The sequence below is a fragment of the Lacerta agilis genome, chromosome 4, assembly GCF_009819535.1.
Source record: "Lacerta agilis isolate rLacAgi1 chromosome 4, rLacAgi1.pri, whole genome shotgun sequence".
Classification (NCBI taxonomy): domain Eukaryota; kingdom Metazoa; phylum Chordata; class Lepidosauria; order Squamata; family Lacertidae; genus Lacerta; species Lacerta agilis.
In genome coordinates, this window is record NC_046315.1 from 2,410,464 (window position 1) to 2,423,843 (window position 13,380).

The 13,380-nt window shown below is 47.0% G+C and overlaps 1 protein-coding gene and 1 pseudogene across 5 annotated transcripts in view; both read left to right on the forward strand.

Annotated features, from left to right (window-relative positions):
• LOC117044872 overlaps window positions 1–13,380 on the forward strand; it is a 934,741-nt pseudogene that overhangs the window by 813,774 nt on the left and 107,587 nt on the right.
• Window positions 1–13,380, forward strand: part of NUP98 (nucleoporin 98 and 96 precursor) — a 46,099-nt gene that overhangs the window by 12,591 nt on the left and 20,128 nt on the right. For 4 of the 5 annotated variants that reach the window (XM_033145651.1, XM_033145650.1, XM_033145652.1 and 1 more), the window contains exons 9-17: window positions 3,076–3,236; window positions 4,667–4,804; window positions 6,184–6,268; window positions 7,486–7,578; window positions 8,199–8,339; window positions 9,139–9,272; window positions 9,606–9,793; window positions 10,521–10,637; window positions 12,520–12,830. In XM_033145651.1, the coding sequence (XP_033001542.1) occupies window positions 3,076–3,236; window positions 4,667–4,804; window positions 6,184–6,268; window positions 7,486–7,578; window positions 8,199–8,339; window positions 9,139–9,272; window positions 9,606–9,793; window positions 10,521–10,637; window positions 12,520–12,830 (1,368 nt within the window). The remainder of the gene's footprint in view (window positions 1–3,075; window positions 3,237–4,666; window positions 4,805–6,183; window positions 6,269–7,485; window positions 7,579–8,198; window positions 8,340–9,138; window positions 9,273–9,605; window positions 9,794–10,520; window positions 10,638–12,519; window positions 12,831–13,380) is intronic. The other variant, XM_033145653.1, reaches the window with a different exon arrangement.

Here is a 13,380-nt window from a genome sequence, read left to right on the forward strand (position 1 = left end):
GCTGCTTTGACTTGCGCAGGATGACTCTCTGAGTAACAGACTTTCAGAGTACTTGTGTGTGTTTTTAATACTGTTTTAAGTTGCCTTGAGACTCTGTCGTGTTAGGTGTGCAACATTTTTTAACACATGCTGCTGATGCTGTCAAAACTCCACCTGTTCTCTATATGCTTGGGGGGGGGGACATGCAAACAGAGCCATCTCCTTGATGGAGCAGATTGTGCCTTGGGACAAGTAAGGAAGAAGTGCAAATAAGAAGGGAGCTGGGTATGTTTAGCCTGGAGAAGAGAAGGTTAAGGGGTGATATGATAGCCATGTTGATATATATCAAAGGATGTCATATATGTTAGAGATTTCAAAGTGCCTACGTGCAGAAAGTCAGCTAATCACCTATGGCAATTAACAGTTGGCTGAAAGCCAAGATCTGCTCTCTCTCCAGACCCTTAGCAAAGGGTCAAGGAGTTCCTAAAGAATGAGCTCTGTGAGAGAGCTTGTGTGGTGTGGTGTTTTGTAGTTTGGTTACTGAAGGTTGAGAGAGAGAGAGACAGAGAGGAAAGGTTTTACTGTTGTTTCTTTTATTTCCAAAGTCTGTACATAGTAACTTATGGATACTAGTTGCTTCAATAAATGCTGTATATAGTTATCCATGTGAGTTGCTGAGTTCCTGCGTTGTGCTGTCCAGTCAATGCTCTACAGCCAGAAGCTTCCAGAAAACCTGCGTTCACTCTGCTGTGTCCAGCACTACGTTATTTCCTGACACTAAATCTTAAGAATATAGAGGAGGGAGAAAGGTTGTTTTCTGCTGCTCCAGAGAAGCGGGCACGGAGCAATGGATTCAAACTACAAGAAAGAAGATTCCACCTAAACATTAGGAAGAACTTCTTGACAGTAAGAGCTGTTGGACAGTGGAATTTGCTGCCAAGGAGTGTGGTGGAGTCTCCTTCTTTGGAGGTCTTTAAGCAGAGGCTTGACAGCCATCTGTCAGGAATGCTTTGATGGTGTTTCCTGCTTGGCAGGGGGTTGGACTGGATGGCCCTTGGGGTCTCCTCCAACTCTATGATTCTAAGATAAATTCTCAGAAAAGGGGGAAGGTGCCCAAGAGAGTTGCTCTGCATGTGATGTGAGTCCCAGGAAGTAGAATGCCACACTTAATAGTGCACAAGAAGTGAGCTATTCATTTCTTGATTCTGATTTAAGGCAGTATCTTGCCTGATACATACGTGGTTAGCTGCCATCGACTGGAAAGGCACCTTGATCAGTCATAGCTGCTTTATTGCTCTAAAATTGCTCCACTCAAGCCAGCTTTTATTTCTTGGAAGCAACACCATTGTTGTTGTTGTTTGTTTGTTATAGGTGTTAGTTGCTTTATCTTGTCCAAGGCGATCTGTCAGGGATAGAGGGACTACTCGGGAGGAGCAGGGAGAGACAGAGGAGCAAGCTAGAGCTGGGAGAAAAAGATAGCGATTCCTCCAGGGAAGGGGAGTCACTGGGTTATAGAGAACAGCCACCCATAATCTCCACAGATTCATCTCCCAGCTCAAGCCCCCGTCAGGAAATGTCTCTGGAAGAGGGGGAGATGGCAGGCTCCGGTATGGTAGGGCAAAGTCTCAGACAGGAAGAAGTGACCGGGGGGGGGGGGAGGCGACGCAGACGTCATTTTAGAGTGCCGAGCCGTTGGCTTTGTTGGCGGGGGCGCGAAAGCCCGCCACTCCAAGGAACTGAAACTAACTGAGCAGTCGTGCTCCAGAGACTCTGTAATTCCATTATGGACAGTAAATAGTTTTAGCTTACCTGAAGGCTTGTCGTTACTCATGAGCAACATCTAAGGGGAAGAGCAATCCCTGACACGATCCAAACACCCCTGTGCTGCTTCTACTGAGGCTTCCTCTTTTTGATTGGGAGTTCAGAGTGGTGTATGGTTTTGTAAGTTGAAAATTAAAATGACAGGAATTTTTTAAAAGAGAAACACAAAACTCTGAAGCCATAGTCTAATCCCTCCGTCCTTGTTTCTGCTCAAAACAAATGCCTAAGTGCATGTGAGGAGCTGTACCATTGGTGTGGTAGCTCCGAATCTGTGGGATGCCTTCCTGCTAGAAATCAGGCAGGTGCCATCCCTGCTGAGTTTCAGACACCAAGTTAAAACAGTTTTATTCTCTGATGTTTTAATTCATGTTTTATATTTTGTGTGTCGTATGTTTTTATTTTTTGTAAGTTGCTTTGAGAGCCAGATGTGAAAATCAGGTTATAATTTTTTTAAAAAATAAAATAAAATGTACCATAATTTTTGCTCCATAAGACACACTTTTTTCCTCCTATAAAGTAAGGGGAAATATCTGTGTGTCTTATGGAGCAAATGGTGGTCCCTAGAGCTGAATTGCCCAGGGGCCCAAAGCACATCGTGCTGTTTTTTTTTTACAAAGAGAAAAGGGGATGTTGAAAGGAACCCACTCAGCAGCCTTGCCCAGGCCTCCTTTGTTGAATGTGCTGCAGAGGTAGGTTGTTTGTTTCCCCAGCGACATGTGACTGGCTGATTAGATTATCTGTCTGGAAACTGTAGAAATGGCTCCCTTTCCTTAAGATTTTTTAGTAATGTGAGTTGAACCCCATAAAAATGGGGCTTTTCCTCTTTGCTTTTCCCCCTTTGCAAAAAAGCTGCAAAACCTCTAGCTGATCCTCAAAAAAGGGCTTTTCCCTTTGCAAAAAAGCTGCAAAACTTTTTGCTGATCCTCAAATAACAGGGCTTTTCCCTTTGCAAAAAAAGCTGCAAAACTTTTAGCTGATCCTCAAACCCCCCCCCCCTCAAAAAAACCCCCAGGGCTTTTAGAGAAGGAAAACCAGAAAAATATTTTTCTTTCTTGTTTCCTCTAAAAACGAGGTGCGCCCTATGGTCCGGTGCACCTTATGGAGCGAAAAATACGGTAGCTGCAGCTACTCACCATCATCCTCTGAAACCTATCCTGCCTCTCCCACTGTTGAAATTTGGATTGCGGGCTCCTTGAGGGGTATACTCTGTGAAGTGCCAGGGACATGGATGCCTCAAGGTGTATATATATAATTTGCTTTGGCATTTTGTTTCAGGTACGACGGGCTTTGGAACAGGAACAGGAGGCCTCTTTGGTCCGGCTCAACAAACCACCAGCCTCTTCAACAAGCCTTTCGGCCAGGCCACGACTGCGCCAAACGCAGGCTTTTCGTTTGGGAACACCAGCACCCTTGGACAACCCAACACAAACACAATGGTAAGGTAGCAAGGACTGTTGTAACAACCTTGGAGTCTTTACTTTCTGCCTAACTCCTGCTTACCTGGTTGTCTTGGTTTCTGCAGCCTTTTTCTAAGAACTCTCCGGGGAAATTCTCTTTGCTCGGCCTGTTACTTTTTCTTGTACAGCGCTATTTTATTCTCCAGCTTGCTCCTTAGCACAGCAGGTTGCCTTATTTTGCCATTTTTGTATCTGTTGAATATTTCATAAGCAATATTGAGGGTTAGGAGATAAAGGCCTGCCTTGTCACAAGTCAGAGCCATGGTCCATCTAACTGGCAACTGGCTCCAGAGTCTCCAAGCAGAAGTTCTCTCCAACACAAGATCCTTTAGTTGGAGATTTCAACACTTCATATGCAAAGCACATACTTTTTCACTATGAAATGGAGCCATAGCAGGCCTCCCAAGTTATGAAATAGTTTGTTTTCAGCAATATACCAGTTGCCTGGTAGGCACGCAAGCAAACACACACTCAAATTATCTTACCTCTCCCAAGAAGCCTGGAAGCCTGGCAGTCATTCTGACTTTTCACTGACTTTAATGTCTCTAGGGCAGGCTAATATCTTCCTTTGCTGCTTTCTCTCTTGGGTACAAGTAGAAATGCATAAGCGAGAGAGGGGACTTCTGGTTACAGATGAAATGGAACTGGACGGTCAAATAATTCAAGTGGCCTTTTCTGTGAAGGTTTCAGACCTTTAATAGATGCATCCAGTCACAACCAGAAACCCTGTATTGAAGGAGTTTCCCTGTTACGGGCAAAGGATGCCAGGCGTTAGTGGCTTGGAAAGGGAAGTTGGCAAAGCTTTGTGGGGAATGAGCTGCTGAGCGGAAGAGATAAGCAACCTTCATATGCTTTGGGAAAGCAAAGACAACCAAAGACAACTCGTGGGTGGGCGGGTGTTCAGTGTGTTCAGGTTTGTTGGTTTGTGAGGGGCCACACTGTTTCTTTCCATATGAATGATGGCAACCTTCAGGTGCCTTTCTGCCCAGATCCGAACCTCCATTCAGAAACAATCTGGCATGCACAAATTCAAGCCTCAGTATTTTCCACGACACAGTGGCTAAGATGAAGGTAGGCTGCTTTCCTGCATGCTTTAATGCTACACTTAGCTGAACCAAATGCAAGCACCTCTGGTCTCTTCAGTAGCCACAAGCAGAGCCCATATTTCCCTTGTGTAAAAATCATCATGGTGCAAAAACAGTTGTCCCAAATTTCCAGTTACAGGTGGGTAGCCGTGTTGGTCTGCCATAGTCAAAACAAAATCAAAAATTCTTTCCAGTAGCACCTTAGAGACCAACTGAGTTTGTTCAAATTTCCAGAACAACTACTGCTTAGTTTTTGTTTTTTGTTTTGTTTTTTTAAGGATAAGTTGTAGCGTATCTTTCTCAAACATCCCCTAATGTTTGCAGGGTTTATTTGGAGCAACACAGCCCTCACAAACGGGAAGCCTTTTTGGAACAGCTACCAATACGAACACTGCTACTGCCTTTGGAACTGGGACAGGTCTCTTTGGACAACCCAATACAGGATTTGGTGTTGGTGGCTCGGTATGTCAGCTGGGAGTAATGAGGTCCTCAGGGGCGTGGAAGTAGCTTGTTTCTTTTCGCTCGTGACACACTTGTGCTCATTGGTGTTTTTGCAAGTGCTTTTCCAGTGGTGGTCATTGCAATGTTGGTCGATGGTTTAGAAAAGGTCCAATAGTTTTGGCTTTGAACAACTCTTGGAAGATTTTGCAAAAAGCCTAACAAGCCTGTAAACTGAGAGCGACTGCCTAGTCTAGACATCATTTCTTGGCACTCTGAACCATAATTTAGCAGACCTGACCTGAGTTTCTCAACTGTGTGCACCCGGCTCCCATGACACACTTTTCCTGGTTAATTCAAACTACACTTCTCCTTTGCATCCCCAGTGGGGAACTGTGGTTTAATACCCGTTTCCTAACTAGGGTTTTAAATCTCTGCAGATCAGGTTGAACAAAGTTTGGACCTATGTAGAAAACTGATGTTAAACCACAACTACTCATTTTTGGATGGAACAGGGATCTGTAGTTCAAGCATCAATGTGAGGGGTGGGGGCACGCCACTCCGACGCTCACTCACTGCTTGCCAGGCAGAGAACATGTGATTCTTACACCGAATATACCATGCTGTCTCTGGCTTTCTCTCATTTATTTTTGTCCCCGCCTCTATCCACACATTCAAATCTACTCTCTCTCTCTCTCTCTGCTCTAATCCTACTGCCTTTTGCTCCGTTCCATCTTCTCTCCTTCAGCCTGGTTCTTTACTACACCTTGTAGGCACCTGGTGGGACAGAGAGAACCAGTGGGGACACCATTGTTTCAGACTCTCTAGGGAGCACTGGGAAGGGAGTGCTAGAGGTGGCGCTGCTCTGCACATCAATGAGGGCATAGTGGGATTCATCACCAAGTAGTTTTCCTCCCTCCTACCTTAAGTGCTGGACGGAGGTTTGTCTCGGCAGGCACCTTCCTCAGGCAAGGAAAGACTTTCCTAGCTAGGCCAGGGCAACCCTAACCCCAACCACTGCAAGCAGTATCCAGAATGGCTTATCCTAGTGGCCGAGGCAGTGCTGGTTGATGAGAGGGAAGAGGGGACTCTTGCATGCTCTTCCCCACCCGCTGCCCTCTTGCTCAGCACTGTGCACTATGCAGCCGTCCTACGCCGACACCAAACTGCTGCTGTGGCCCAGACGTAGTTCAGTAGGGAGAGATAGCTGATATTGTGCGTTCTGTGGATGGTTGCACACCCTTTCCAAATGTTTAAAACACGCTACGATTCTAATGTAACATTTCTACGATTGGCTGCTAACTGAGAAAAAGCTAATATCCCTTTGTGACCAAGACGGGGGCTGTGGGCAGGGAAAAGAGAAAGAGACCCTGTGACGTTTAGAATGCATATTTCTCCTTCAGTCCCTCTTCAGCAACAAGCCTGCTGGATTTGGAACCACGACAACCAGCGCGCCCTCGTTTGGAACAACCACGACTGGGATGTTTGGTAACTGATTAAACAATTGCTTTCCCTTTGGCATAGTCACGTAAAGAGCCTTAAATCTATCGTTGTTGCATTGAGTATAGCACATGGTATGTGGCAGACTAGTTTATGTGAGATTATGCGGTTTGTGGGTCTTAAGTTCTGTGTCAGTAAGCCATGCTACAAGGCAGGCAGCTGCGAGAGCCCAGGGGCTTCTGGCCTTGCTTTTGGCAAGAGTTTCATTTTGAGTGTCTCTGTCTCTTATACAAGCTTGGGGCCTTCCTCAGATCCATGGAAAACATACTCGGAGGCTTTCCCCAAAAAACAGCAGTACATTTTCCCTGCCTCTCTGTTGGTGATTGGAGAGGTGTGGGGAGGCAGCTGGAGAGAGTTCAGAGCCCTTCTCATTCCTTCCAGGGGTTATCCTCCTCCAATGTCTTGGTGACAGACTTCCCTGGGGAGTCTGGGAGGCATTTGTGCCTTCTTGGAACAGCAGCTCATGCTGCAGCTAATAAAATTCCTGGGTACAGATGACAACAACGGGAACCTCTCAACTGGACACTACTTTTGAGTGAAAGGCAACCCCATTTTCTTTCATCCTCTGGAGATGGAAGTGGGTTGTGTGTGTGCTAGTGATGTCAGGCAGACCATGTGTTGTGCCTTGTGTAATAATAGTAGTAAAGGTAAAGGGACCCCTGACTGTTAGGTCCAGTCGTGGATGACTCTGGGGTTGCGGCACTCATCTCGCTCTATAGACCAAAGGAGCCGGTGTTTGTCCGCAGACAGCTTCCGGGTCATGTGGCCAGCATGACTAAGCCGCGTCTGGCGAACCAGAGCAGCGCACGGAAACGCCGTTTACCTTCCCGCCGGAGCGGTCCCTATTTATCTACTTGCACTTTGACGTGCTTTCGAACTGCTAGGTGGGCAGGAGCTGGGACCGAGCAACGGGAGCTCACCCCGTCGCAGGGATTCGAACCGCTGACCTTCTGATCAGCAAGCGCTAGGCTGTGTGGTTTAGACCACAGCGCCATCCGCATCCCAATAATAGTAATAATAAGAGTAATACTAACAATAGTAAGAGTGATAGTAATTTTATTATGTATATGCCGCCCATTCAACTGGGTGGCCCCAGCCACTTGGGGCAGCTCCCAACAAAATATTAAAACACACAACAAACACTTGCATGGAAGAGAGAGGGGCCTGGGTGACAGACACAGCCACTTGCCGTTCTTTACTTGCAGGTTTCGGTGCAAACACCACGGGAAATAGCCTGTTTGGGAACAAGCCTGCAGCTGGGGCTCTGGGCACGGGACTTGGAACAGGATTTGGAACAGGTAAAGAATAGAAAGATGCCACCCTCAGAAGCTGCTTTCCCCTTTCCTCTCTCTCACTTGTTAGGCACTTAGCCAGGTTTCTGATTTAATGATTGGGATTCACTAAACATAACAGCAAGGTTCCAGCAGTTGCAAATCCATCGGCACCCTTCCACTTTCCTTCCTTCCTTCCCTAAACTGCTATCCCCCCCACACCAAATTCTTGCCGCCTTTATCTTACTGCTGCTTGTGCCATTCTAGTCACTGAATATGTTGGACGCTCCAGCTAACTTTGTGGTGGTTGTCGATGTCGGTATGTTCCAACTCACTCACACACAGCTCCTGTCCTTATTGTAAAGAGTGACACACCTGTGAGAGCTTCAGTTAGCAAAACCACTTCTCCATTATAGAGAGGAATGGTCTGGATTCATAGCACACATCCTTAACATTCTTGCTCCTGAAATGAATTCTGGCCATTAAGCCAAGCTGGTGGTGAGGAAGGAGAGCAGTTCCTTGGAGCACTAAAAATGACGTCCCCCTTTGAACTGTCTGTAGGGGAGGAGGGCTGCTTATGTCTGTTTTGCTGCTGGTTGCGCATGTTGATGTTCCACAACCTGCTCCGTTTCTCTTGCTTCCTGTAGCCCTGAACGCTGGACAGACTTCGCTGTTTGGGAGCACCCAGCCTAAACTAGGGAGTACGCTGGGGACAGGAGCCTTTGGCGCCCCTGGATTTAATACGTCAACAGCTACTCTGGGCTTTGGAGCTCCCCAGCCTGCGGTGGGTAAGTGTCTCATTAACAAACGAATAGCCTGGACTTAAGTGGAAGAGTGGCCCTGCATGAGGTCACCCTGAGCGTTGGACTCCAGCTCCCATCAGTCCCATTTTTGTATGGAAAGCCAGCTGCTGTTCTTTGAAATGCTGGAGCCAGCCACGCATTTGGCGCACATGTGGCTTGGTGGCAAATTCCAAATGGTCGGGAATGTAATTCATCAAAGTGTGGCACGTGTTGGAAATGCAGTGAGAGGTTTCCAGGGCTAAGTTAATAATTCCCCAAAGTGGTTTCCAACTGAAGTTTCTACCTCATATCGCCAAAACCCGAGGGATTAAGACAGGGGTCAGTAAACTTTTTTAGCAGGGGGCCGGTCCACTGTCCCTCAGACCTTGTGGGGGGCCGGACTATATTTTGAAAAAAATATATGAATGAATTCCTATGCCCCACAAATAACCAAGAGATGGATTTTAAATAAAAGGACACATTCTACTCATGTAAAAACACACTGATTCCTGGACCATCCACGGGCCGCATTTAGAAGACAATTGGGCCGGATCCGGCCCCTGGGCCTTAGTTTGGGGACCCCTGGATTAAGAGAACGGCTTGTAGCTGTACCTATAAGCCCTGCTAACATTTTGTTTTTATTGGATTACTTTTGTCAGTGCAGTGGATGCAGCTTCTAGGGAAGGATAGGACATTCCCCACTTAGATTACCTGCTCCATAGCACGCACCTGCTCTTCCGTCAGCGACTTGCTACAACCCCTTGGGGGGATATTGGGCTGACATCTTCCCCTCTCATTCATTCAGCTTTGACCGACCCAAACGCTTCAGCCGCTCAGCAAGCGATTCTTCAGCAGCACCTCAACAGCTTGACATACTCGCCCTTTGGGGATTCCCCTCTCTTCAGAAACCCGATGTCTGACCCAAAGAAGAAAGAGGAGGTTTGTCGTGGGAGAAGGGGACATGTCTGAGAGGGTGACTAGATTATGCCAGGTCGGGAAAGGGTCCGAGGAGGCTTTTCTAATTTGGAATCCAGGGCTAAAACTGATTCAGGACAGGCGCCAGAAAGTACTTCTTCACACAGTGCATAATTAAGTTACAAACTTGGGGGTGAGCAATCAACTCGGGCCTCTTGCAGAAGCGGTCTGCCTCTCCCGCTGTTAGCAGCCTGTTTGTTGGGGAGGGAGAAGGAAAAGGAGGTTGCAGTAAAAGCGGACGAGAGAATCTGATAGGATAGCTGCCTCAAGTTTGCAATTGTGTGTGTGTGTGTACAGAGACTGAAGCCAACCAATCCAGCAGCCCAGAAGGCATTGACCACCCCTACTCACTACAAGCTGACTCCTCGCCCTGCGACCAGGGTGCGTCCGAAAGCTTTGCAGACCACGGGCTCCTCTAAATCCCACCTGTTTGACGGCCTGGATGACGATGAGCCAGCCCTGTCGAACGGGGCCTTCATGCCCAAGTAAGTGTCGGGTCCAGACTTCTTTATACGCTGAGGTGGCTTGGGGTGCCTGCAAACCTGAAGTGTGAGGTTCCCGGCAGAATATCTCGATGGCCTTGAACTGTGTTGCATTCTGGCTTTGATCCAGCTCTTGCTGGAGGTAATTGGTACTTAATGATCTTGAACGGAGTAACAAGTACCAATTACGGCCAACAAGAGCTGGATTAAAGCCAGAATGCACGCTTCAGTTGGCACAGTGGCTCCTCCTGAACTCTTCAGCACGATATATGCGGTGGTGCAGCAGCCCACTCTGGGTTAAGTTGCAACCCAATTATAGGTCACAGCCCACCGGGTAAAGACCACTGGCATCTCTTATCAGTCATCTTTTTCACAGCAAAAAATAGTTCAAAAAGGAGCTCTTTAATGCCATTAAATAAATAAGAAAACCACACATACAGCTGGCCCAGCTAAAGCCTCCAGTCTCTTGCAGTGGGGGAGAGAAGGGCTTCCACAGTCCAGATCTGCAGTGTGATGGGGGATGCGATTAAAAATAAGTTGAACTAACACTAACCATCCTGCCGGCCTGGTTATTAATGATCCCCAAAAGCTGGACTTTTATGTACCTACGCATGTGTTGAATCAGGGAAACGATCTTGACAGCTTTGAAATAAGTTGAACTAAGAAAGGGGGGGTAAGGGAGTGAGGCAGCAGTGATGAATTTCTCCTCTGTCTTTTTGCTCTTTCTTAGGAAAAGCATTAAGAAGCTAGTTTTGAAGAGTATCAAGGCCAGCAGCCTTTTCTCTCCGACCAACTGTGAAGCTGATGACCTTGCCTCTCCCTCGGAGTACCCAGAGAACGGAGAACGGTATGTCTGCATGGACACCTTAAAAGGGGGGGGCGCCTTGGTCAGGTTTTCCTTTTTGAAGTAAGCGAACTCGGCCTTAAAGGCGTAGTTCCATCTGCGGTTGTTGCGTTTAAACCACGAGGAAGTCTTCTAGCCTTGGCACTGGGAACATTGCGCCCCTTGTGTTGCCTGAGTAATGCTCACACTGTGTAAAACGGATTAGGCGTCGTGGGGGTGGGGGTGAGAAAGACTGGGGATCTCGCCTGCCACTGAACCCCATATATTTTGACTATATGCAGTTTTGGCTTTATGCACTTACCTGCGGAATGTAACCTCCATGTAAGCTGAGAGTTGCCTGTACTTATGAAAAGGGGCGGAGGAGCCACCGTTCCTGGAAATCCTGCTCAGCGTTCTCTCTGTGTGTCTTCAGAGATCTTGCTGAGCATTGCTCACACCCTTTCAAGTCTTACCTTGAGTAGCCTGGACTATTAGAAACTTAATTTATAGAGAAAGCAGAGGATGTCATGGTACTGCGGGCTTGTGCCCTTGGACTGTGTGCATGTGAAATAGGAATGGGATAAACTCCCAATTCCCTCCAACTCTCCCATACAGAATAAAGAGGGGGCACTTGGTCCAGAAAAGATCACGTTTTCATATAGGAGCTGCTATGTATTTGGGAAATGCATTTCATTTAAGTTAGAACAATATCCATTTCAAAGCAATTTCACAATGAGCATTTTTTAAAGGCAGTGGTGACATCAGGCTTCTACTTTACAGGTGGGTAGCCGTGTTGGTCTGCCATAGTCGAAACAAAATAGAAAATTCTTTCCAGTAGCACCTTAGAGACCAACTGAGTTTGTTCTTGGTATGAGCTTTCATGTGCATGCACACTTCTTCAGATACACTGAAACAGAAGTCACCAGACCCTTAAATATAATGAGGGAGTGGGGAGGGGTATTACTCAGAAGGGTGGTGGGAATGGGTGATCAGCTGATAGGCGTGGAAAACCTGTTAACGACTTGGCTGCAATTAGTCTTGCAGGGAAAGGCAAGGGGTGAGATGGCTAAAGATAGCTTTGTTATGTATAATGAGATAAGAATCCAATGTCTTTGTTCAGACCAGGTTTCTCCATGGTTTTAAGTTTGGTGATAAGTTGCAATTCAGCCACTTTTCTTTCCAGTCTATTTCTGAAATTTCTTTGTATTAAGACAGCTACTTTGAGATCTTTTATAGAATGTCCTGGGAGATTGAAGTGTTCTCCTACTGGTTTCTCTGTCTTGTGATTCCTGATATCAGATTTATGTCCATTTATCCTTTGGCGTAGGGTTTGGCCTGTTTGTCCAATATAGAGAGCTGAAGGGCACTGTTGGCATTTGATTGCATACACAATGTTGGAAGATGAGCAATTAAATAGTCCTGAGATGGTATGTTTGATGTTGTTGGGGCCAGTAATGGCATTGTCCGGGTTTATGTGGCAGCAAAGTTGGCATCTGGGTTTATTGCAGGCTCTGCTACCAGTGTCCATGTTGAGTCCTGTTGTTGTATTATTGTGGGTGAGGAGCTGTTTGAGATTGGGTGGCTGTCTGTAGGCGACATTCCTCCTTCTACTTTGTCAGTGTTAAAAGGACTGCACTGCAATGCCAGAATTGGTTTGGTCTGAGCATGGATCTGTTCCCTTAACAGCTGATGGTCAGTACACACAATAAATCCTGCATCAGGTTTCTAACTCCTGGTTCAGTTGTTGCCTTTGCTTTCCATCCATGCAGAAACTCATGCTCAAGAAGTTCATTACCATTTAGGCAGCTAGTGTTTATTTTTTACAGCGGTTGTGTTTGTATTTCGGTTATTGAAGCTTTTTCTTTGGGGCTCGCGTGGCTGACCTTAAATGTTGTGTCTTCCTCAGATTCAACTTCCTTTCCCGGTCAGTTGATGAGATCCACAGGCAGGATGGAGAGCAGCAGGAGGAGGAGGACCGTCCTCGTGAAGTCACGCGGTACTATTCCAACCCCATTGCCAAGCCCATCCCACAGACCCCCGAGAACGCCATGCACAAGCACCACAACAACGTGGATGACACCCTCCTCGCCCTGAACTTGCGTCCTGCCCTGCGGAACGGGCTGGAAGGCAGCAGCGAGGATGCCTCCTACCACGAGGAGTCCCTGCAGGAGGACCAGGAAGAGGAGGCGGAGGGCATGCACCAGGCTCATCCGGCAGGTGAGGCAGGTGGTTCTTCTGGTGGTCTGGCTCTTCTCCCCCCAGAAATGCCCCCAAGCACAGACTGGGAAAAGCAGGAATTGTGCAGAGGAATGGTGGTGGTGGGGAGGCTGCTTATAATTAATGTGCATTGTCATTTGCAGTCCTTCAAACTGTGTCTGGTCATACTTTTCTACCCTTGGATCTCCTTCAAATGACACTTCCTTCTTTTAAAAAGCAAATCTTGGTGTTTCTATTATTTTCAAACACTGAGCTTGGCCTTCTGAAGGTTTTGATGACCTGTGATCCAAGACGGTGCAGGTTTCAATGCACCAAACCGCTCTAGCTGCAAAAGTCAGCTTGGATTGAGAGGCCTTTGAGAAAATGGTCTTGTGAATTATCCAAGGGTGTAAGGAGCATGTTTACATTGTGTCAGACCAGATGTCTATATAGCTTAGTGCTGCCAACACTGGCAGTGAGTTTGAACCCAGATCCTAGTTACTGCTTCTTTCATCTTTCCCCCCTCTCTCCCCTGCCCCGCCCACGTATTGCCTTCCCTAGCATGGCAATA